This window comes from Phyllobates terribilis, unplaced genomic scaffold (assembly GCF_046119375.1).
Source record: "Phyllobates terribilis strain yellow unplaced genomic scaffold, ASM4611937v1 Scaffold_3__8_contigs__length_932513732, whole genome shotgun sequence".
NCBI classification, from domain to species: domain Eukaryota; kingdom Metazoa; phylum Chordata; class Amphibia; order Anura; family Dendrobatidae; genus Phyllobates; species Phyllobates terribilis.
The window spans coordinates 506744853-506769589 of NW_027362763.1; the positions used below are offsets into that span (position 1 = coordinate 506744853).

At 42.3% G+C, this 24737-nt stretch overlaps 1 protein-coding gene across 6 annotated transcripts in view; it reads left to right on the forward strand.

Moving 5' to 3' along the window:
* The window catches only part of NCOA7 (nuclear receptor coactivator 7), a 139600-nt gene that overhangs the window by 23386 nt on the left and 91477 nt on the right, over positions 1–24737 (forward strand). For 4 of the 6 annotated variants that reach the window (XM_073676024.1, XM_073676019.1, XM_073676023.1 and 1 more), the window contains exon 2: positions 8748–8885. In XM_073676024.1, coding sequence (XP_073532125.1) covers positions 8836–8885 — 50 coding nt within the window. In that variant the 5' untranslated portion in view covers positions 8748–8835. Of the gene's footprint in view, positions 1–8639; positions 8886–24737 lie in introns of those variants that run through there. The other 2 variants (XM_073676021.1, XM_073676020.1) reach the window with 2 other exon arrangements.

Here is a 24737-nt window from a genome sequence, read left to right on the forward strand (position 1 = left end):
TATGAATCCAGCTCTAGCTTGACTCATAAAATACTAATCTTAATAAATGCATTACACAGCCATTGTCACTTGGATTTTCAAAGTAAGTACACCAGCCTCATCAAAGTCTAGGAGATATACAGTGGTGGCCAAAAGTATTGGCACCCCTGCAATTCTGTCAGATAATACTCAGTTTCTTCCTGAAAATGATTGCAATCACAAATTCTTTGGTATTATTATCTTCATTTAATTTGTCTTCAATGAAAAAACACAAAAAGAATTGTCCTAAAGCCAAATTGGATACAATTCCACACCAAACCTAAAAAAGGGGGTGGACAAAAGTATTGGCACCCTCAGCCTAATACTTGGTTGCACAACCTTTAGCCAAAATAACTGCGAACAACCACTTCCGGTAACCATCAATGAGTTTCTTACAATGCTCTGCTGGAATTGTAGACCATTGTTCTTTGGCAAACTGCTCCAGGTCCCTGATATTTGAAGGGTGCCTTCTCCAAACTGCCATTTTGAGAACTCTCCACAGGTGTTCTATGGGATTCAGGTCTGCACTCATTGCTGGCCACCTTAGAAGTCTCCAGTGCTTTCTCTCAAACCATTTTATAGTGCTTTTGGAAGTGTGTTTTGGGTCATTGTCCTGCTGGAAGACCCATGACCTCTGAGGGAGACCCAGCTTTCTCACACTGGGCCCTACATTATGCTGCAAAATTTGTTGGTAGTCTTCAGACTTCATAATGCCATGCACACGGTCAAGCAGTCCAGTGCCAGAGGCAGAAAAGCAACCCCAAAACATCAGGGAACCTCCGCCATGTTTGACTGTAGGAACCGTGTTCTTTTCTTTGAATGCCTCTTTTTTTTTCCTGTACACTCTATGTTGATGCTTTTTGCCAAAAAGCTCTACTTTTGTCTCATCTGACCAGAGAACATGCTTACAAAACGTTTTAGACTTTCTCAGGTAAGTTTTGGCAAACTCCAGCCTGGCTTTTTTATGTCTCGGGGTAAGATGTGGGGTCTTCCTGGGTATCCTACCATACCGTCCCTTTTCATTCAGACGCCGACGGATAGTACGGGTCGACACTGTTGTACCCTCGGACTGCAGGGCAGCTTGAACTTGTTTGGATATTAGTCGAGGTTCTTTATCCACCATCCGCACAATCTTGCGTTGAAATCTCTCGTCAATTTTTCTTTTCTGTCCACATCTAGGGAGGTTAGCCACAGTGCCATGGGCTTTAAACTTCTTGATGACACTGCGCACAAAAGACACAGGAACATTCAGGTCTTTGGAGATGGACTTGTAGCCTTGAGATTGCTCATGCTTCCTCACAATTTGGTTTCTCAAGTCCTCAGACAGTTCTTTGGTCTTCTTTCTTTTCTCCATGCTCAATGTGGTACACACAAGGACACAGGACAGAGGTTGAGTCAACTTTAATCCATGATAACTGGCTGCAAGTGTGATTTAGTTATTGCCAACACCTGTTAGGTGCCACAGGTAAGTTACAGGTGCTGTTAATTACACGAATTAGAGAAGCATCACATGATTTTTCAAACAGTGCCAATACTTTTGTCCACCCCCTTTTTTAGGTTTGGTGTGGAATTATATCCAATTTGGCTTTAGGACAATTCTTTTTGTGTTTTTTCATTGAAGACAAATTAAATGAAGATAATAATACCAAAGAATTTGTGATTGCAATCATTTTCAGGAAGAAACTGAGTATTATCTGACAGAATTGCAGGGGTGCCAATACTTTTGGCCACCACTGTATTTTAAAAATGTATGTAGTTTGTATTGTGAAATCTGGTGATAGATCTGCTATAATAATTTCTGGATCCAGCACAGAAGGATTTTTTTTTGCAAAGCCTTGGGCAACTGATGCCAATTGCATTCCTTATTCATGTTTCTATGGAAGATGAACCAGAGAATGTCAACTATTTCCATGGCAAGGCGAAATTGAGTAGCCACAAGCTGATTAGAGACCCATGGAACTGCAATTCCAAGATTTTCTGAACATACTAATATGAGCATAGAACTTAAAAACTATGAGGAACTGAAACAAATAAGCCGCAATTCATTAAAACGATCACACCAGAAAACAAACGTATACTTTTTTTTTATCTTGAGAAAAGTGCTGTTCCGGTTCCGAAACGCGCTGGAACAATAAGAACTATTTTGAAAAACAAAAGGCTTCTCATTTATTGCAGCGCAGCCCATTCAACGTGATATTGTCTTCCTCTACCACACCAGAAAACAAACGTAAAATGCTTTTAACAGCTGTATGCGCAATGGAGAGTTGTGCAAAAATTGTGTGACTTTTTGCATTTTCTCACTAGTTTCGGTAGCACTGTCAAAGTGAGCAGAGCTTTGGAGGAGCCGGAGTGGGGAGTAGCTATGACCACACATCAAATTCATCAATAGTGGCAGTATTCCTTATGTTAGCAATGTTACTCGAGTCACTGACTGGAGTAACATTTCTGGCAAAGTGAATGTCACTGATAGTAAACATCAAGCTTATCAAGTGTTGTACCCTTCTTAATAAAATCAGTGCATCTTATTCTTGCACGCCCCACATACGTACGAAACACTCTTTATATTGTATAGCCAAAATTATGTGAATGCCCACCAACAGATGTGTTAATTCGAGCATACAGCCATTCAATCTCCATAGACTGATATTGGTGTAAGCATCCATCTTACTGATTGACTTTATATGTGATATTCTCATAGGATTCCAACTTTTCCTCTTCCAAAAGGAAAGGGGTGCGAAAGGACACATCTTACCATTGTCACTTATATTTATAAATAAACATGTGTTAATGCAATAATTTTCTGGGATAAATACTTCATTTTCTGGAACAATTTCAAGGGTGCCAACACTTTCAGCCATGACTGTATGAACCAATACCACCTTCCTCGGTGCCTGTGCTGCATTCCAGAAAGTTGTATATTATATCCTGACTACCCTGTATTTTCCCCAAAAACCTTTTTGAAGTGCTCCAGCAAGGATATGCAAATTCGGACGGTCCAGTCTGAAGGGTGTCATTGCTGCGGCGCCTGTCTCTCCTCTCCCCTGATAAATGTTGTTCTCCCGCTGTGATTGATGTGGATGACATGTCCTGCGTTATCCACATAGTTGAATGAAATCTCGCGCCTGCGCAGTGACATCGCCCACTTATGCAGGCGCACTTTGCTCTGACCTGTTGCGGGCAGAGCCACTAAAACCTAACTGAGCATGCGCCAACACATGTCTTTCCGGCTCATGCTTACTGGAACCGTTTCGCTCATATTGATTTGTTCCCTGCTGCTGGAATTAAACTCATCTTCTGCGATTTCCGGTGGCAAGGAACTAAACAATATGGGCAAAATGGTTACGGACTGCAAAAGGTTACATTTTTATGATCCGTGTATATTATTACTGGAGACCTGGCGCCTTCCAGTAGATGTCGCCATTCCTCAAGCACCATCTTAATGTAGAAAAGTTCACGATCCCCAATAGTATAGTTTCACAAATTTCTGAAACACGGGCGCATTGCACAGACCAAAGGACATGACGAGATACGCGTAGTCACCATCATGGATATTAAAGGCCATCTTCCATTAAATCCTCGTCAAGCCAGGTGGGCACTCTTCTTCACGCATTTCAACATTGAGTTGCACTGCCATCCTGCGTAGAAGGATTCATGCTGTGGAGAAGAATGATAAAGCAGATGTCTTGTCTCAATCATTTGACGTGACTGACTCCGATGAAGAATCACAGCACATCATTAACTCATCTAGGATTTTTGAAATGGCTCCTGTTCTTTTAAAAGACATTCCTCCAGGTAAGACCTTTCTTGCTATTGCTAGGAGAAGGACAATTCTGTCCTGGGGAATCCAAATTTGCTAGCCATGTGGGAATACGTAAGTCTACCAATGTGATTGCTCGTTGCTTATGGTGGTGGGACTTTGTCACTGCCTGTTCACTGTGCACCAGAAACAAAACTCCCAGAAACAAGCCTGATAGTCTCCTTCAGCATCTACCGATTCCTTCTGTCCCCTGGCAACACATTGCCATGGATTTCATCATGGACCTGCCCCCCTTAAAGGGTTAAAACACTATCTGAGTCATGGTGGACCGATTCTCCAAGATGGCTCACTTCATTCTCCTGGTCGTCCAGTTCTTTCAACGTGTATTTCATCTCCATGGTCTTCCTCTCCAAATTGTTGCAGGGTCCAGCTCACATCGAAATTTTGGAAAGCTCTTTGCAAGCTGCCGAATGTCCAGCTTGATTTCTTATCTGCATACCATCCTCAGACTAATGGACAAGTGGGACAGGTCAGTCAGGTTCTAGAGAACTACCTATGCCAGTTTATCTCTGCCCGTCAGGATGATTGGGTGCAGTTGCTTCCCTGAGCAACAATGTTCTGGAGTCTTCCGGAGCATCTCCATTTTTCGTTGTATACTTACAGCATCCGCAAGTGCAGATGTCTCCTATGTCTGCTTCCTCTGGGGTAGCAGCAGCTGATTCCTCTTATGGCAAATTCACTTTTCTAGACCCTATAATCCTACCTCTACATCTGTTCCTAGGGTCCCTTGGATGTGTATAAGGCATCTTGGATTCTAAGAAGGTTCTGGGGAGGACCTTTTAATTGGTGGATTGGAAAGGATTTGGTCTTAAGGAGAGATCTTGGGAGCCTGTGGAAAACGTCTGTGCCCGTACCATTCTTGAGAGGTTTCTCTGCTGGTTTGGCCAAAATAGGAGTGGGCATAAGGGGGGTACTGTTACATCGGTAACTCACACGCCTTCTCACTGCAGTCACCGCTCTGCTTCTCCTCGTGTCAGACCATCTCGCTGAGTTACCTCTTGGAGCACTGCCAGGATTTCTGCATTTTCCTGCTATCTCCACCTGGCTACAGGGAGGTGCGGCCCAACTATGCACAGGAATTTAACTCTCCTGTGTCCTGCAGAGTTCTGTTTCCCTGGCCTATCCTCTGCCAGCAGGAGATATATTAGGCACCTCCTCCCTCCACTACTTGCCTGAGCTTAGGTTCTACTTTGCAGTCCCTTCTAGTTTCCTGTCAATGTGTTTCCTGTTTAATCTCTTCTGTTACCGATTGTTTAATTGTCCTGTCTGTTTTCTCTGCTCCTGACCTCGGCTTCATACTCTGACCCTGTGCTGCTTGACACGATCCTGGACTGTCTGACCATGTTTCTGCCTTGGCCCTTTCTACCTTGTGTTCTGCCTGTGACCCCTCGGTCAGCTGCTGCAGAACTGGGAACTACCCTGGAGTGGCACCTGGTGGCCGCCCTGGCAGCCAAGTTTATCCTCATCATCAGAGGCTATAGTGAAGACCTGGTAGCCACATTGTAAGCCCGGCCTGTGGCACAAAGGTTAAACACCCACCGCCGCCACAGGGACTATGTGGCCTCTTTTCCTCAGACTAACTTGTTTGCCTGAAAATAACGTTACACCAGGCTGCAGTACTTCCTATCTTGTTTCTTGCATTTCTTTGTACACTTCTACTCTCACTACTAGCAAAACAATGTGTGTTCTGGTATCAGTACTCATCATAGCTGACAAGTAGTTCAAGTATTTTTCCAATATAATAACAACGTTTTTTTTGACAGTCCCATAACCATAATATATTATGGGGTTTTGGAATTATATAAGCAATACCAAGCAGCCGAAAAAAAGAACCAGGAATGGTATGAAGTTGTATTTATTGCAGCAAGTGAAGTCAATCAATTACAAGAAGATAATGAGCCATTATCTTCCATGTTTTTTATACGTTGAGCATACATTAGCTTTACATTTGTGTGACGGCTTGGTTTATCCCTAGTAATTTCTACTCCAGTCTGACTCAGCAGTGCTACAGTCACTATAAGGCTATGGTCACACTATCAGTATTTGGTCAGTATTTCACATCAGTATTTGTAAGCCAAAACCAGGAGTGGGTGATAAATACAGAAGTGGTGACGTGTTTCTATTATACTTTTCCTCTGATTGTTCCCCTCCTGGTTTTGGCTTACAAATACTGATGTAAAATACTGACCAAATACTGATAGTGTGACCGTAGCGTAAATGATAGATAATGACCATAACTGACCTGCATGGAGAATTCCCATGTTTAGTCACTAATCAGTTTAACAGTAGTGTGTAAATGCTAAGTGGAGGAGCAACATATTTTCGCCATGTAAATACCGTGCTCCTACTGAAGCCCAGTTTTATATTTTTTTCTCTTATTAAGGTGGCATCAGTGTGAAGTTTGTATTATTATTATTTATTATTATTTATTATTATAGCGCCATTTATTCCATGGCGCGTTACATGTGAAGAGGGGTATACATAGCAAACAACAAGTACAATAATCTTAGACAATAGAAGTTGCTGACTGGTACAGGAGGACCCTGTCCGCGAGGGCTCACAATTTACAAGATATATGATTTACACTTCGTAACTGAATTTCTGTGTATTTATAGAAATTATTAATTGAGACAGTAGTAGTAATTCCAAGCACAGCCACCAATAATAGTCTACTGTAAGGGCTCGTGCAGACGACCGTATTTTCGGTCCGATTGCGATTCGACAAAACATCAGATCGCACTTGGACTAAAGTTAGTCAAAAGGGCCGTGCACACATCAGATTTTTTCCTCAGACCAAGCCAATATTTATCTGATATTCGGATCGCACTTGGCCATGCAAGTCAATAAGTCTCTGGAAAACTGCTCTCGGATGACATCTCGGTACAGTTCGATTTCCACGGATTGATAGAATGGAGGAGTTGGAGAATTTTTTTTCAATATTTTCTTTTCATCAGAGAGAATCAGATCACACTATGCTCACACTTTGGTCAGAGTTTGATCAGTGCGTGATTTGCATAATTGGCCTGATATTTTCAGATGAGAGAATACACAGTTATTTGCACCTGCCCTAATACAAACCAGTGTGAAATCCAGTGTAAACAATAAAGAGGCTGCAGTACTGGCTTGAACCTCCGCATCCCTTTAAACAGTTAATCAGCGAGGGTGCGAAGAGTTGGACTCCCACCAGTCTAATATTGATGGCATATCTAAGAATAGGTCAATCGGTTTTAATAACCTGAAAAACCCATTTAATCATTGTAATCTAAAGGCTCATTTACACGGACTGATAATCTTTGTTGTTAACAGATCGCCCCATGTAAACAAGGGATGTTCTGCTCACAACATGCATTCTATATGGGGGATTTTATTTACTGTCATTCTGTCTCCATACAGTTTTGTCAGTTCTGGTGAGCCACGTTGTTCCATATAGTCAGGCCCGGCGTCAGCACCCGGGCAAGTGCCAGAGCCCTGAGCAGACGGGAGGGGGGGGGGGCAACTCGCCGTCGGGCACCCCATCGCACTATGGGAACCATGAGTGGAGGAGAGCGGTGTCAGCGCCCACTCCCCCCCCACACTTGCTTAAGGCCCCAGCAGCCAGTATCCTGTATGGAGCATTATAAGGGGGCCAGTATCCTGTATGGAGCATCTTATGGGGGCCAGTATTCTGTATGGAACTATTCGCCGGTTTCTGAGCTATTGTGGAATTTACAATAGATATCGCTCATTTAATGTATAGTTATTTAATCTGTATTTAATTATTTCATTTACATAATAGATATAAATTAATGCAAATATTCAAAGGGAAAGTAGTGTGTATATAGTATGTTAGGATCACCAAAATCACAATCGATCTAATAGTATAAATTTTATTGAACAAGGTCTAGAACAAACAATTAAAAACCACAAAATGGTATATACTGTAGAATCCAGTTACTCCATGTGAGGAATAGCGAACCCCCTCCCTGATATAGTTAATTAAATAAATCCCCAGAGATCCTGAAGATACATGACTAAATAAATACACAAAGTCAAATTACATCTAGATGCACTGCCCCAGGCTAGTACATGATACACACATATAGATATGGATAACACAGCTCAAGGCAATAGTAACAGAACCTGTGTAAGTGTCTTGAGTACACTACCTTAGAGAATTATATATTCAGCAAATGCATAAGTAAAGCGGTTCAAAAATAGTTTCCCTGTGTAGAAACCTGTGCAATTGCCATCTATACATACATACTATATACGCACTACTTTCCCTTTGAATATTTGCATGTGTTGTTTTAGTGCGGGTTCAGTGATCCCATTTAGTATTGGTAGTGCCCTCAGTCATCTTTCTAGTCTAAATAGATATAAATTAAAGTAATAAAAACTGAATAACTTGTAGAACACAAGGGTGTAAAGGCATATGTATCATAAAGGCAGACTGTGTAGCTTCTGAAAAGGCTCATGAGTAAAAGGCTCAGCTCAGGCTCGCTCGACCCCCTTTTTCTGTGAGCTAAGTGGACTTACACATGACATTACATGACCAGTAATGGGTTGCAGAAATGTTAAAGTCAGTTACAACCCTAGTGCAGTGAAACGTGCTAAACGCACAGATCCAGTGTGCAGTTTAATGCACCATATCGAAATTGACAATGCAGAAAAGCACCTGCAGGCAGAAGTTGTGCAATGGTCTAGTCCTAGCATCTATCATAGACTTTGTAACCGAATAATTGTGCCCATTGTGTGCATGTTTTTTTATGCAGTGGTTATGTTTTTCTCTTGGCACATTGTGCGCGCCATGTGACCCACTTTATGTCACTGAAGTTTATTGCTCCCTCTGTCCGGAGATGCAGTTGATGTCTGATCACTCGGAGAGCAGGTTGTCTGTTCAGGTCTTTAAATAAACTTCTTTGTGTTGTTAAAGCAGGAAGAATAGCAGTGGAAATGAAGCAGTGAATAGAAAACCCATCTCTTAACTCAGGAACTTGTTCTGGCTGCTCACAGTATATATCATGGACAGCAAGGAAGAGAAGAAGGAGAGAAGACCAGGCTACTTTGCAAGGTTGGTTCTTTTATTGGTGCAATTAGAATGTATGTACTTCTGTAGATAAGCTGGCCTTACACATTAAATGTACAATATATCGACCATGCCTGACAATTTCAGCAGAACCAGGTGGCCATCAAATGTATATGGAGGCCTTTCCAATCTCCCCTCATAGTAGATGACTGATTAGGTAAGGACCTGTCATATTTGATTTCATTTGCCTAATCATTTGTTCTTGTTGAGAGCAGCTGCCCCCCAAGGTGTCTGGCAGTGACTTACTCTCCTTTTCTTACTGAGAACTTTTTAAAATTTGAGCTAGCATACATGTGTATACATAGGTTGAGTGAGCTAGCCGTTGACCGAGCAAGCATTTGGTCAACCATTATCTAAATCGAAAAGCCAACCTAAAGCTGGCCATACACAGGCAATAGCTGTCAGCCGAACACTCATTCGGCTGACACATGTCTCTCATGACTCCCCCATACACAGGAAACGCTTGATTTGGCCAAGCATTGGTAGGATTTATTGGGGAGAGAGGAGAAAGCTGCTGTCACGCATCTTCTCTTCCCAAGAGCAAAAAGGTCGGGTGTTTGAAACTGTCCAGTAGTCCACAGGGGAAGCTATAAAGGCCCCTCGTGCACCTTAGCTGTATGTATGCGATATGACAGCTTGCAATATTATATAGTCTTATATACAATTTTATGTATTAGTTTTGATAATTGTACAATAGTACAAAAAATATCCAGTCAGTCAAAATTTCTTAAAAACAGTTGAAAGAGAACCTGTCAGCACAATTGTGGAATATAAAGTAACGACCTGGCTGCAATGGCGCTGTAATACTGATTACATTGAGATCTTAGGTGAAGAAATCCGCTTTGTTCTTCTTTAATCACCATTTAAAGTTTTCTGCTCATTAGATTTTGTTGCTCAGAGGCCGGACTGTACACTGGGTCTTCTCCTCCCTGTCTGTTATTCCCTCTACCTGCCTCTGGTGTTTAGGTGTCAGGTCACTGCTTTTTCAGGGATCTACATCCTATGTTTATCACAGTCAGGGATGAGAAGACCCCGTGCACCAAAATCTAATCAGCAGAAAACTTCAAATAGAGATTAAAGAACAACAAAGTAGATTGGTATCAAGGTAATCAGTGTTATAGTGCCATTATAGCCATGTCTTTACTTTAGATTCCAAATTTGTGCTGGCAGATTCTCTTTATAAAGTTATAAAAGAACAAAATAATCCTTACTCTCCCTTACTGATCCCCTGATGCTGAATTTTCACCCCTTCTAGATCCCCTGTCCAGATAGTTTCTACACCAGCACTGATGTCCCTGACACAGACATACTATTGTTGTAGCCAAACACTATTTTTTGCTATTTTAACTTTTTGTTTGATTGTTTTCTTTTGTTGTTGTTTTTTTTTTTTTAACAAATAATGTGGCCTGACTGGATAAACACTATAAAGCTTGTATTAAATACTTGTAAATAAAACAAGAAAATTATACATAAGGTAAGTTTTAATCTATTTGACTTGTTCACTTTTTGGGGCTTTTACCTACACTACCGTTCAAAAGTTTGGGGTCATCCAGACAATTTTGTGTTTTCCATGAAAACTCATACTTTTATTTATCAAATGAGTTGCAAAATGATTAGAAAATATAGTCCAGACATTGACAAGGTTAGAAAAAATGATTTTTATTACAAAGAATAATTTTCTCCTTTAAACTTTGCTTTCGTCAAAGAATGCCCCCTTCTCAGCAATTACACCTTTCTATTCAGTAGGACTATCAGCTGTGTATCCACCAGACTTCTGCACAACACAACTGATGGTCCCAACCCCATTTATAAGGCAAGAAATCCCACTTATTAAACCTGACAGGGCACACCTGTGAAGTGAAAACCATTTCCGGTGACTACCTCTTGAAGCTCATCAATACAATGCCAAGAGTGTGCAAAGCAGTCATCAAAGCAAAAGGTGGCTACTTTGAAGAACCTAGAATATAAGACATATTTTCATTTGTTTCACATTTTTTTGTTAAGTATATAATTCCACATGTGTTAATTCATAGTTTTGATGCTGAACACCGACAGATGCTGTCCCTCAAAGTCCTCAAGTGTAGAGGGAGATCTACACCAGAGAAAACGGAATGATCACAGCAGCATGACTGGCTGTACATATGCAGTATGTCTGCCCCTGTAAATATACACCTAATATTCAATATAAATATCTTAATCTATAGTCTCAATAAACTTTATTGCTTGTGTTAGCAATCAAGTCTGTAGCATATAGTTTATTCTGCTACTTATCAGGCGTTATTAAGAGTATACATTTTGTGTACTCTGAACCTTTTTTCTTATCTGAGCTGCTTCTGACGGTAAGGTGTGTCTTGTCTGAAAAAATAGGGTACTTACAATTAACCCTCCGTCACATACAATATCGGTTCTAACGAGTTCACATACAATGTGACTGTCAGGCGCAGGCTAGAAAAATACCTATAATATCTAATGTTTGCAATTTCAGTGCTCTAAAAGTGATCAGTGACCTTCATAGGGATGTAATAAAAGAGACTACACATAATCAGGTGCAAAAAAAACCCATTTACTTAACATAAAACTAATAACTCTGAAATACAAACATTTCAAAACTCCTGCCAAATAGTCCCCAGTTCGACTCTGTCAAAAAACTCTACAAAGAAAATTTATGGAAACAAACTTAATTTTAAGGTACCTTAAGTACTATTAAACACATATTCAATCAGAATTAGATCCTGAAGTTTCCCCAGAAAAATTACACTTGCAGAGCAAAGAGCAAGAATTACACATCATTTTTGCATGTGTCAGGCAGATTGCATTATGACATTTGTGACATTCATAATTAGAAAGCCTCCTGATTCCGCTTTCCGTGGTGCAGGTGGTGCATCTCCTTCTTTTGGGAGGTGGTGCAGGTGGTGAATTTTCACTATCATCTTCTGGGCGGAATCTTGAGCTGAACTTGAAGGCGAGAGGGGATACCGATTGTTTTCATACTTCTCCTGCGTAGCTCTCCAAGCACTAGTTCATGGGCCAATTTTTTCAGATAGAATCGTCTACGGAGTGGTTCAAGCTTGTTTTCAAGGTAAATGACTTGTGAATTTATACCACCCAAATTCACCATAGCAAAAAATATGACCATTGGCCAGCGTTTGGTGTTGCTGCTGACGTTGAAAGTTGAGCACATCTGATCAGCTGTATCAACACCCCCTTTGGTTGCATTATAAAATGTAATTATCTCCGGGTTTTTTTGTGCCTCAGTCCCAGGATCGATGGCATCATCATCATGAAGTGTTGATAGAAGAAGTACAATTTTTTTTGCTTGTGGTACATAGGAAACCAAAACCTTTCCATTATGGAATGCAAACATACTGCTGTACTGTTGTCTCCCTTTCACACTTACAAACTGTGTAGGCAATTCTTTTTTATTTTTTCTTACAGTTCCGACATATGAAAGCTTCTGCATTTTCAGATAATCAATCAGATCACAATTTGAAAACCAATTGTCAGCTGTTATATTGCGACCCGATCCAAATAAGGGCTCAGCCAGTCTTTTTACAACATCACTGGGTTTGTTGCTGACACAGTAAGGACCTTCTGGTTGTTTTCCTGCATAAACTTCCAGGTTGTAAGTGTAGGTCTTACTGGCATCAACAAGGGCATACATTTTTATTCCATATTTGTTAGGCTTTGATGGAATATATTGACGAAAGGCACATTTACCACGAAAACCAGGGAGCATTTCGTCAATAGTGAGATTCTACCCAGGGCAATAGCTATTTTTACTGTTTTCAACAAATTTTTGGAATATATCACGAATTGGAGCAAGTCGGTCATGTGTTTTACGTTCGGTTCGGGTAGTTCTGTCGTCAAACCGAAGGCAACGAATTAGAAGCTTGAATCTGTTTATGGACATAACAAGGCCAAATTTTTCAACTCCATCCCCATCTTTACTCCAAAGTTCCTCCAAACTTTGTCTATTTGCCCTATAAGCTCCTGCAAGGTATAATAATCCAAAAAAGCACGCAGTTCTATTTCATCTGTGGCCTTGATGGTTCTGTTGCAGATGAACTTGTCCTTTATAATGTCTATATATTGGTTGGTATATGTGACAATAGAGTCCAGAATGTCATCTGTGAATAAACTATTCCAGCATTCAACTGCAGTTTTTGCATTACTTGCAGTTCCTATAACTGCAGGAAGGTGAGTAATAATGTTTTGAGGTTCCCTACGTTTTTTCTGGAGTGGCTTCTTGTTCCATTGGGTTTTTTCATCTTTTCCCATATAATAAGATTCTACATCTTCATCATCATCACTGTCACCATCTTGCTCTGTTTCAGAATCCACTTCACATACTTCCACCTCATCATTAGAATCAATCTCACTTTCCTCTCCTAAATCCTCATTCAGTGTGGGGTCTGCATCATCTAACAGCATGTTTGTTACTTCCTCAACATCAAGATTTTTTGATAAATTGTACATTTTCCTCTCCATTTCAGCAGATAATCTGAAGCAAGAGAAGGAATATGTGTTAGGGAACTACTGTATATGCCTGAGCAGCACACTTTCTTTTTTAATCTGCCTTATTTCTATGAAATATCCTCACACTTTGTGCTATACATTCATAAAACAAGCTAAATAAACAATTGTGATGAATAAAAACATAAAATACCAACCTTATTGAGTGTGACGTGTTCACATACAAAAAGCCTGAGAGATTAGCGCAGTTATATCTGTCCTCCTGAAGCTCTGCAATCCAACTGTGGTATGAGGTTTCACAGAGCTGCTAGAGACAGACTACCTGGAGGGAGGGGATTTCCTCACAATCTGGTGAGGAAGCAGAAATGAAAGTAAAAGAGATGTGCCTGTCAGGCCTATTGTATGTGAAGGAGGGTTAAATATGTAAAATTAGCTTATCATGAGGCTCTTAACCCTGTAAATGCTATCAAGTCAGTCCCATAGACAATGAAAACGAACAGTAGCACACATGGGTGGCCACCACTTCATTAAAAAAACGGACAAGCATAAGGATCCAAATGATTTTGACAAAGGCCAAGATGTGTTGTCTAAACAACTTGGTCACAGTCCAAAACAGCAGGTCCCATGGGAGTTCTTGGTATGTAGAGGTTAGTACCTACCAAAAGGAAGCACAACATTTGGTCCAAGGAAGGACAACCTTTATGGACAGTATACTACAGTATTATGTTTTTTATCACTCTATAATGTACAGCTCAAATCAAACAATAGTGACTGTAATATCAGCCCTACCTGAAGATACAAGAAGATATCTTCTGTTGTTAGATCCTTAGAAGTAGGAAATAATTCATATTTAATTTCAAAGATCTTTTCCAACCTAGAATTGAGAACGTATTGCGTCCGGGCAAGAGGCTGTTGTGCAATCAAATGGACCTGGTGGCAGAAAGCTGTATTTTGGGAAATGTTCTAGGATTTGTAGATACGAATGCCGTTCCCAATAATCATGTTGGTTGTACGGTTGATTTTTTTCTATTTGACTGTCTTAGAACTATTCTTTTCCACTTCAAATGTGTTCACACATATCCATGAGATAAAAAAAGCTATAATAATAGTTGTTGTCACCACAGACAAGCCTATTAAACACGCAGTGCCACTATCCATGGCAACTCTGCTGTCTGTCAGCAGCTTCGCATTAGCAGCTGTGTGTGCTTATATATTCTTACCACTGCCCTTGGAAAGGGCTTGCTGAAAATTGGGTGGAAATGCAGCTGCTATTGTAGTTATATTGGACGAGACTCCCAAATCTGTCAGGACTGGAGCGGTGTGATGTTGTAGACCATGTACAGTGTGCCGCTGAAGAAGTTTTCCAAGAATGTAAAAATGATTCCTTTAGACAAATCATATCAATATAAGGCTGATGTTAATGTGGTGCCCTATACCCTGGACAGTCGGGGGTCACAATATTATATTATGTGACCACTGGATGTGACATCATATGAATGACATATATGAAATGAGTATTCTATGAGTAGAATAAATGCAGAAACTCCCATCTACTCCATTAGAATTTCATATTGAACTTCTACATGGAAATAAAAAAGCATATTCAGTACTTACCAGGGGCGTAATGATCGCAGTCGCAGAGGGCGCAGAAGTCAGCTGCCGGCTATGGAAGAGGACGCCGTATGTCATGTGAGCAGCGTAAGGTAAGTAGAATTGTTTAATTATTTTTATATTTGTTGGAGAAGAGCCGCAGAACAGGGACATTATTACTGGAAGATGCCCAGGATGGCGCACATTATATCAGGATGGGGTACAGGATGTAAGGGGCCCAGGATAGGGGCATTATACCAGGATGGGGGACATATATTACTGTAAGGGGTTCAGGATGGGGGCATTATACCAGGATGGGGGACATATATTACTGGAAAGGGTCCAGGATGGAGAACATTATACCAGGATGGGAGACATATATTACAGGAAGGGGCCCAGGATGGAATACATTATACCCGTAAAGGCAGACATTATACCACTAAGGGGCTAAGGATGAAAGTATTATACCAGTATAGTGGACATTATAACTGGAAGGGGCCCAGGATGGGGGACATTATACCAGTAAAAGGACCAGGATGGAGGACATTATACCCGGAGGGAACCAGGGAAAGGGGACATTATTACAGGAAGGGGTCAGGATGGGGGACATTATTACAGGAAAGGGACACAGGATGGGGGATGTTATTGCGGGAAAGGGGCACAGGATGGGGGACATTATTACAGGAAATGGGCCCAGGATGTGGGACATTATTACAGGAAAGGGCCAGGATCAGGGACATTATTACAAAATGAGGGACATTGTTACATGAGAGGGTCAACATGTATGTCTTCAAGTGGGGGCCCAGGTCTAAATTTTGCACTGGGACCATCAGTCTTTAGTTATGCCACTAGATCTTATGTTAAGGATCCGGGTGGTGGAACCTCTGTGCTGTGATACAAGGAGGGGCAATTGACTGGGGACTCTTTAGGATGGCACGCGCAGCCCCTTTAAGAGGGAGGGAGCGCACACCGAGTACAGTGCTCGGGGAACTGCGCGTGGTGCGCGCACCCCGGGCAGATGCAGCAGGGGAGCCGGAGGATGCCAGACTGGGACCGCGGCGGTGAGGGGATCGGCGTCTCCGCTGATGCTACAGTGTCCCCCCTTTATGCCCCCTTTTCTTTAGGCCCACAAGAAATTTTTCTAGAAGACGAGGAGCATGAATATTCTCCCTGGGCTCCCAAGACCTCTCCTCAGGACCAAACCCCTTCCAATCCACAAGAAAGAAAGTCTTTCCTCTTACCCTGATGGCCAAAATATTCTCTACCTCAAAGACGTCCTCAGCGGAGACTGGAGCTGGAGTGGTACCTAGATCATCAGAGAAAGGATTAAGGTCAACAGGCTTGAGGAGAGACACATGAAAGGAATTGGGAATCCGTAAGGAGGCAGGGAGATTCAGCTTGTACGCAACTGGATTTATTTGGTTCAGAATCTGGAAAGGACCGATAAACCGCGGGCCCAACTTGTATGATGGTATCTTGAGATGGACATATTTGGAGGAAATCCAGAGCTTGTCTCCCGGACGAAATAGAGGCGGATCCAGACGTCTCTTATCAGCGTGCTTCTTCATCCGCTCGGAGGACTGAAGAAGCGCAGATCTAGTGTCTTTCCAAATCACCGAAAAGTCACTGACGAGAGACTCTGCGACGGGATTGTCCACTGAAGAAGAGACAGGAAACGGAATTCGGGGGTGTTGACCGTAAACCACAAAAAACTGAGACTCAGCAGAGGACTCATTCACATGGTTGTTATAAGAAATCGGCCCAAGGCAGAAGTTCTACCCAATCGCCATGGTGAGCGTTGACAAAGTGCTGAAGAAAACTGGTAAGGATTTGATTAATACGTTCCACTTGACCATTGGACTGAGGATGATAGGCCGAAGAAAAGTCCAAAGAGACATCCAGCAGCTTGCACGTGGCTCTCCAGAAGCAAGAAGTGATCTGAACGCCTCTGTCTGAGACAATGTGGAGGGGTAAGCCGTGGAGACGAAAGATGTGACGGATGAAGTCCTTAGCCAGCACAGGTGCGGATGGAAGACCAGGCAAAGGATGAAGTGAGCCATCTTGGAGAAGCGGTCAGCGACCACCCATATGACGGTTGAACCGGCAGATACCGGAAGATCAGTGATGAAGTCCATAGCAATGTGTTGCCAAGGAGCAGAAGGCACGGGAAGAGGAAGAAGACGACCAGCTGGGAGGTGCCTAGGTATCTTGGGTAGCACAGGAGGAACAAGCCGCAACAAAATCTGCAACATTCTTGCGCAGGGTGGGCCACCAATAATGTCGGGCAATGAGCAGAAGCGTCTTCCTCTGGCCGGCATGACCAGCCAGTTTGGACGAATGACCCCAGAGTAAGACCCTCTTCCGATCCTGAGCCGCTACAAAGGTCTTACCAGGAGGTGGATGAGACAGGTCAAATGGAGCAACAGTCATTATTCTGGAGGGGTCAATGGTGTGTAGAGGCTCCTCCTCTTGGTTGGTAGACAGAAAAGAGCGGTCGGGGCCACTTTAAGATGGCAGACACCTTCTCGGGACCCATCCGCAGTCCGGTTTCAGAGATGATATACCCCAAAAATGGTAGGGAGGTCTGCTCAAAGAGGCATTTCTCTTATTTAGCATACAGGCGATTCTTCCGGGGCCTCAGCAGTACCTGATGAACATCTCTCCGGTGAGAGGGCAGATTAGGGGAGAACACCAAGATATCATCCAGGTACACCACCACGCAGGAATACAGGAGATCTCAGAAGATGTCGTTCACCAACTCCTGGAAGACGGCTGGAGCATTACAGAGACCGAAGGGCATCACGCGGTACTCGTAGTGACCATCCCGAGTGTTGAATGCCGTTTTCCACTCGTCTCCCTGGGTCTCGGCCATGACAAGGGGTAGATTCGCCCGCGAGGAGGTGAAGCACCAGGTATTAGGTCGATGGGGCAATCATACGGCCTATGAGGTGGTAGTGTCTCTGCCTCCTTTTTATCAAAGAGGTCCGCATATGACCAGTAGGGTGCCAGCAGGCCAGGTAGGTTAGCTGGAGTAGACGGAGGTCGAGCAGAACGAACCGGAACCAGACAGGACTTATGACATTCCTGACCCCAACGGAGCACCTCACCCGAGCTCCAATTCAGGACGGGCTCATGTCTCTGTAACCAAGGCAGGCCAAGCAAGAGGGGATGAGAGAGACCGGACAGCATGTAAACGGAGATCCTTTCTGAATATAGCATTCCCACCTGAAGAGTTACAGGCTCAGTGACAAACAAGATGGTCTCAGAGAGAAGCTTTCCATCCACAGAGGAAACCGCTAAAGGATCAGCCAGACGTATGGTAGGAATCTGATATCGCTCCACAACGGCCTGTTGAATGAGGTTTCCAGCAGCTCCGGAATCCAGATAGGCAGTCTTGAAGAAGCGGATCTCACCACTGGTAACCAAAATGGACAGAGTCAAGGGCGGAGATGAAGAACTTTTGCCTAAGGACGACCTCTCCGAGTGGTCCTAGACACTGGAGACACCGAACAGGAGCGGATAAGATGCTCTGTACTGCCACAGTAGAAGCAACCTGGCGAGACTTGACCATCTTAACTTGGTCTATTTGCATAGACTCTGGAGAAGACACCGGAGGGGATGCTGGTTGCAAGACTAGCCTTTGGAAGGTTGGTGCGAGGCGCAGGGGTCTTCTCTCACGGGCCGCTTCCTTAGAACGCTCCTGAAAACGGATGTCAAGCGGTGTAGCTAATGACACCAGGTCGTCCAGAGAGGGAGGTATGTCACGACCGGCTAGCTCATCCTTGATCCGTCTGGAAAGGCCCTCCCAAAAGGTGGACACCAGAGCCTGATTGTTCCAGGCAAGTTCAGATGCGAGGGTGTGGAAGCGCACAGCATACTGTCCCACAGAGAGACTCCCTTGGCGGAGTCGAAGAAGAGAGGAGGCAGTCGAAGATTTTCGTCCGGGATCATCGAACACCTTCAGGAAAGCCCGCAAGGAAGGCCTGGAGGCTGGACACAAGAGGATCCCCTCTCTCCCACAGAGGGTTAAGCCATGCCAACGCCTCTCCGGTGAGATGAGACATGATGAATGCAACCTTGGCCTGGTCGGAGGTGAACTGGTGTGCCAGGAGCTCAAAATAAGACTATCATCACAACTCTAGGTGCATTCCAGGCTGAGATACAGCCTATTGAAGTGACCCACTCTTTCTTCTGCCATCAGTCAGTGAAAAGTAGGAGAGGCTTATGCATCCTTATGATAGAAATTAGCAATCAAAATTGACTGGGTGGTGGTAGGGACCAAAATGAATTGTCATTATGGGGTCCTGAAATTCCTAATGGCAGCCCTGATTATATTCCATAACTCTCACTTGTAAAATGTAGAAAAATATTTAGATTTGAGAGTCCTCAGTAGTTGACACCTTTTAATGGTAATAGTAGTAGTCTCGAAAGCTTGCAACTTGTTACATATAATTGGCTAACTGAAAAGATGGTAACAAGTTGCAAGCTTTCGAGACTACTACCATTGAAAGGTGTCAACCACTGAGGACTCTGAAATCTAAATATTTTTCTATCTATTGGCTAACACGGTACAAAAATATATATTTTCCCTGTTGTAAAACGTGCAATTTTAACAACTCGTATACATTTGTGATTTGCTGATATGCAATCTTTTTGGTTAACCAAAGGTGAATTTCCATAAAAAATGTACCACTTATTATTATGATTTATTCCTATTACTTGACCTTGTCTCAGTAAACTCAGTGAAGTAACAAGTTTATATCAAAATTGTCACATTCACATTTCCATCTCTTTGTTTTATAGAAATAATCTTTATTTTATGTGGGATAAAGTAAACTTCCTTCCAGTGTGTGATATGAATTCCGCTTGTTTCTTTTCTGTTGTCCTGTTGGCATTAGTGAAGTACAGGGCGTTCATTATGTCTATTATTTTGGGAATACATTGCTGTATTATGCTTATGTCAAAATACGATGAGCTGCCAGAAAAAAAATTAAAGTTCCTACTTTTGTAATGCCCAGATGCACAACACAAGGCATTAAAATCCTAAAGTGTAGTGTAAATGTGCTATTCCCTATGATCATTGTTTTTAAAGACTTTGGCACCAGTTAATTCCCACATAGTGGTAGTCTATTATGTCAATACAGTGAATGTGTGCAGTAAATATGACCTCATTAAACAGCTTTTTGTCTGGTTGAGCAATTTCAACAAAAGGGGAATTTAAGAAGTTGACCTTTTCCATTGAACATGGAATTCCTGAAAATGTAAAACTTGAATGACCTTATTTTGTGTTCATATTGACGTTGGTCTCTCCATTCAGGGCTCAAATGCCTTGCTATTTTTGCATTAAAGTGATGGCCACCATGACAAAACCTGATGGACCCAATATCAGAAAACAGAAAATGATGACACAGATGAGAACCCACCTTATAAATAGGGATGTTGGATGGTATGCCCTGTTAAATATAAAATGGTGTAGGTGCCGTTAGTGGTAAAGCAGGTCTGCACTCAGGGATGGTGGAAGGGTACAGGTGTAAACTTTAGACAGTTGGGAGAACTTTAAAGGAGTTTTCCCACGAACTAAAGTTCATTTTAATCAATATATCTTGGAATAATTTCCACAATTGGATGTGTTTAACCCCTTTCCAACGTGGTACGTAATAGTACGCACCACGTCGGAACCCCAGGGTCAGCGCTCCGGCGCTGAGCCCGCACTGAACCAAGCACATGTCAGCTGATTTATACAGCTGACATGTACCCGCAAGACCCATGGGTGTAATCGGATCCACCCACGGCTGTTAACTAGTTAAATGCCGCTGTCAATCTCTGACAACGGCATTTAACAGCACCGCGCCGGAAGCGTGTCGCTAACTCCGCCCATGCTGTATGCAGCAGAGCCAATCAGGCAAAAAGTAAAAAAAAATGTTTTTAAAAATATTAAAAAAATAAAAAATATATAAAAGTTTAAATCACCCCCCTTTTGCCCCATTCAAAAGAAAACAATAAAAAAAAACACATACACATATTTGGTATCACCGCGTTCAGAATCGCCCAATATAGCAATATAAAAAAAGAATTAATCCGATCGGTAAACGGCGTAACAAGAAAAAAATTCTAAACGCCAGAATTACGTTTTTTTGATCGTCGCAACATTGCAATAAAATGCAATAACGGATGATCAAAAAAATCAGATCTACCCCAAAATCATATCAATAAAAACGTCAGCTCAGCGCGCAAAAAATAAGCCCTCACACTGCCCTAGATCATGAAAAATGAAGACGCTAAACCTATACATGTTTGGTGTCTACAAACTCGTAATGACCTGGAGAATAATAATGGCAGGTCAGTTTTACCATTCAGTGAATGTGGTAAAAAAACAACATCTGTGGTATTGCACTTTTTTTGCAATTTCACCACACTTGGAATTTTTTTCCCTTTTTCCAGTACACGATATAGTAAAACCAGTGATGGAGTTCAAAAGTACAACTCGTCCCGCAAAAAATAAGCCCTCACACGGCCATATTGACCGAAAAAATAAAAAAAGTTATGGCTCTGGGAACAAGGGGAGCAAAAAATGAAAAAGCAAAAACGGAAAATGCTCATGAAAGGATTAAATAAAATGTCCATAAACTGAGATAATGTTATAAATGTGCCCCTGCTGTGTACTGTGCAATGGCTGTGTCTGACCGTACAGGAACATGGTCTGATCATACTACATCTCCTGGGCAAGGGAAGAAACAAAAGAGTATACAGACATTACAACACGGGATCACAGCCGATTCTTTTTGTGAAGCAAAACATTTCACTGCCTGTTTTTACACAATGTTTTACCTCAAAGAAAGAATCAGCTGTGATCCCGTGCTGTAATATCTGTATACTCTTTTGCTTCCTCCCCTGCCCAGGAGATGTGGTATGATCAGACCATGTTCCTGCAGGGTCAGACACAGCCATTACACAGTACACAGCAGGGGCACATTTATAAGATTATATCAGCGCAGGAACATTTTATTTAAACATCCAATTGTGTAAGTTATCATTATGCTAAGATCTATTGATTAAAATGAACTTTTGCTTGTGGGAAAACCCCTTTAATTGAAAGTAGATAACGAGCTTGTTGGTCCACAATCTTTGAGGAGACAACTATTTCAACAGTTTAGAGGTAGTCAGTTAACACTTTCAACAAACGGAGCACACTTTTGACAGTCTGCTTGACTTTACTTCCCTTAAATTGGTTGTGCAGGATTAACATATTGATGACCCACCCATGGAATAGGTCATCTACATCAGAACGGTAGAGGTCCAATAAAACCAGCATCCTTACCTGGGGCCAGATGTACAAAGCAAGAAGTGCTCCTGTTCAAGTTAATGTTAGATAAGGTGCAGTACCTGGAAGTGACCACTAGTCAATGAGCCCTGCTTATCCCACTATAACGTTTACTGGGTTTAACAGGGGTTGAATACTTGACAACTGCTTAGAGATTATGCTGTCTAAATATTTGACAGGATTAGTAAATTTGACCCAGTGGATATGTTTTGCTCAGAATGTTTCTTTTCCAGCCTTAGGGTACAAGTCTGCAGTCACTTTATGTGACTTCAGACTTGTGAATCCTCACATCGTACTCACTGCGTGCTTTGATAATTCTTTAGTGCCGGCGCCAGGAGCTGCGTACAGGTGACCCCATGTATGCGATTTGCATATATGTTGTCACAAACCGAATAGACATACGCAGCCTCGCACAATGCAACTGTATTGAGCAAGGCCGGACACGTCTAGTTGGAATGTGACCGGGAGTATGCATATCGAATACTTGTACGCACTGTGAGGATTCACAAGTCTGTAGTCACATAGACTGACTGCTGCCTTGTACCCCAAGATCAGACAACCCCTTTAAGGCAAACGTGTCACATTTTAAAGTGAGTCCAATCTGCAGACGGCATGATATAAAGTGGGAGAAGCTGAGCAGATTGATATAGAGAGACAGCTGTTAATGACTGACAGCCATCTCTGTATGCGCACATATATGGGACACTGAGTCACTGCCCACTTGACTTAAAAATTCAGAATGAATAAAGCACGTTTATATAAAATATTTTCCCACAAAACTATATAGCAATCTGCTCAGCTCTCTGCTTTTTAACATGCTGCCTGCAAACTGGACTGCATTTTCATAGTGAAAAATTCCTTAATGCGAATCTGTCACCAGGTTTGACCGATATGAGATATGGCCACTACCTTTCAGTCCTCATATACAGCATTCTATAATGCTGTATATAAGCCCCCGATCCGACCTGACAAGAAAAAAGCTTTTATTATACTCACCTGGGGCGCGGTCCTGTACGAGGGGTGTCACCCGTCTTGGTCCGGTGCCTCCCTTCTTCTTGCGATGCCTTTCTCCTTCTCACTTCGTGTGGATGACGCATTCTATGTCATCCACACAGTCTCCGAGGCATCACGCTCTTGTGTAGGCATACTTCTCTGCAATGACTAGGGCAGAGTAAAGTACTGCAGGGCGCATGCGCCGGGGCTCTTTGACCTTTCCTGGCGCCTGTGCACTGCAATACTTTGTTCTGCCCTCGTCAGGGCAGAGATGTACGCCTGCGTAGGAGCGCGATGCCTGGAGGACTGTGTGGATGACATAGGGACTAGCGATGAGCAAGCATGCTCGTTACTCGAGATTTACAAGCATGCTCCGGTTTTTTCCGAGTATCTTCATGCGTGCTTGAATGTTATGTTTGAGTCACTGCATGCGCATGATTTGCAACTGTTGACAGCTTTAATACATGTGAGGAATGCCTGTTTGTTTGTCATTCCTCACATATATTAAAGCTGTCAAACAGTTGCAAATCATGTACACACAGTGACTCAAACATAACACCCGAGCACGCCGAAGATACTCGGCGAGCACTCGAACATGTTCGCCAAAAGGGTTAACAATACATGCTCGCTCATCACTAGTAGGAACACGTCATCCACATGAAGCAAGAAGGAGGACAGCATAGCCACAAGAAGAGAGGCGCTGGACCAAGACCAGCGACTCCCCTCGGACTGGACTGTACCCCAGGTGAGTATAATAAAATGTCTTTTTCTTTTCTTGCAGGTCGGATCAAGGGCTTATATACAGCATTATAAGAATGCTGTATATAAGGTCTGAAAGGTGGTGACAGATTCCCTCTAAAGTCTTTATGCTGCATGCCTGCTAACATGGCACTGACAATAGGGCTGTTCTAAGATTCTGCACTCCCTGTGTATTTATGTTCTTGAAATAACCTCTAGCAACATATTATGTTGATGATAGAAATGCATAATTAATTCTGGTTTAGGTATTACTTGTTCTAGCATTCAGCTAGGCGGCTAGATTCAGATAGTCCTGGTTGGCACAATAATGATTGTTATTTCAGTGATCTTGAATACCAATCATTGATTGTGTCCTCATTTATTTGCTCTTATTCATACAGTGCAGTTTTGAAAAATAAAAATTGCAAAATTGTACAATGTTTAAAGTACGATTTTTAAAATTTCACCAGATTTCACTATACGAACTGCATATATTATTAAATCGATCTCTTAAAGAAGCACTCCTCCCATCAAAATTTGTATCCTCTTAATATATTGCAGTTATCATATTATATAGCTCTGTGTACTTACAATTGCTTATTTTGCCCTTCTACCCAGGAATTCTTCTCTTTTCCATTAGGTCTATGATATCACATGATTAAAACCTGACTAGCTGAATCCTTCTCAGCTCTATCTACAAACAGGAAGTCTATTTTCCATGC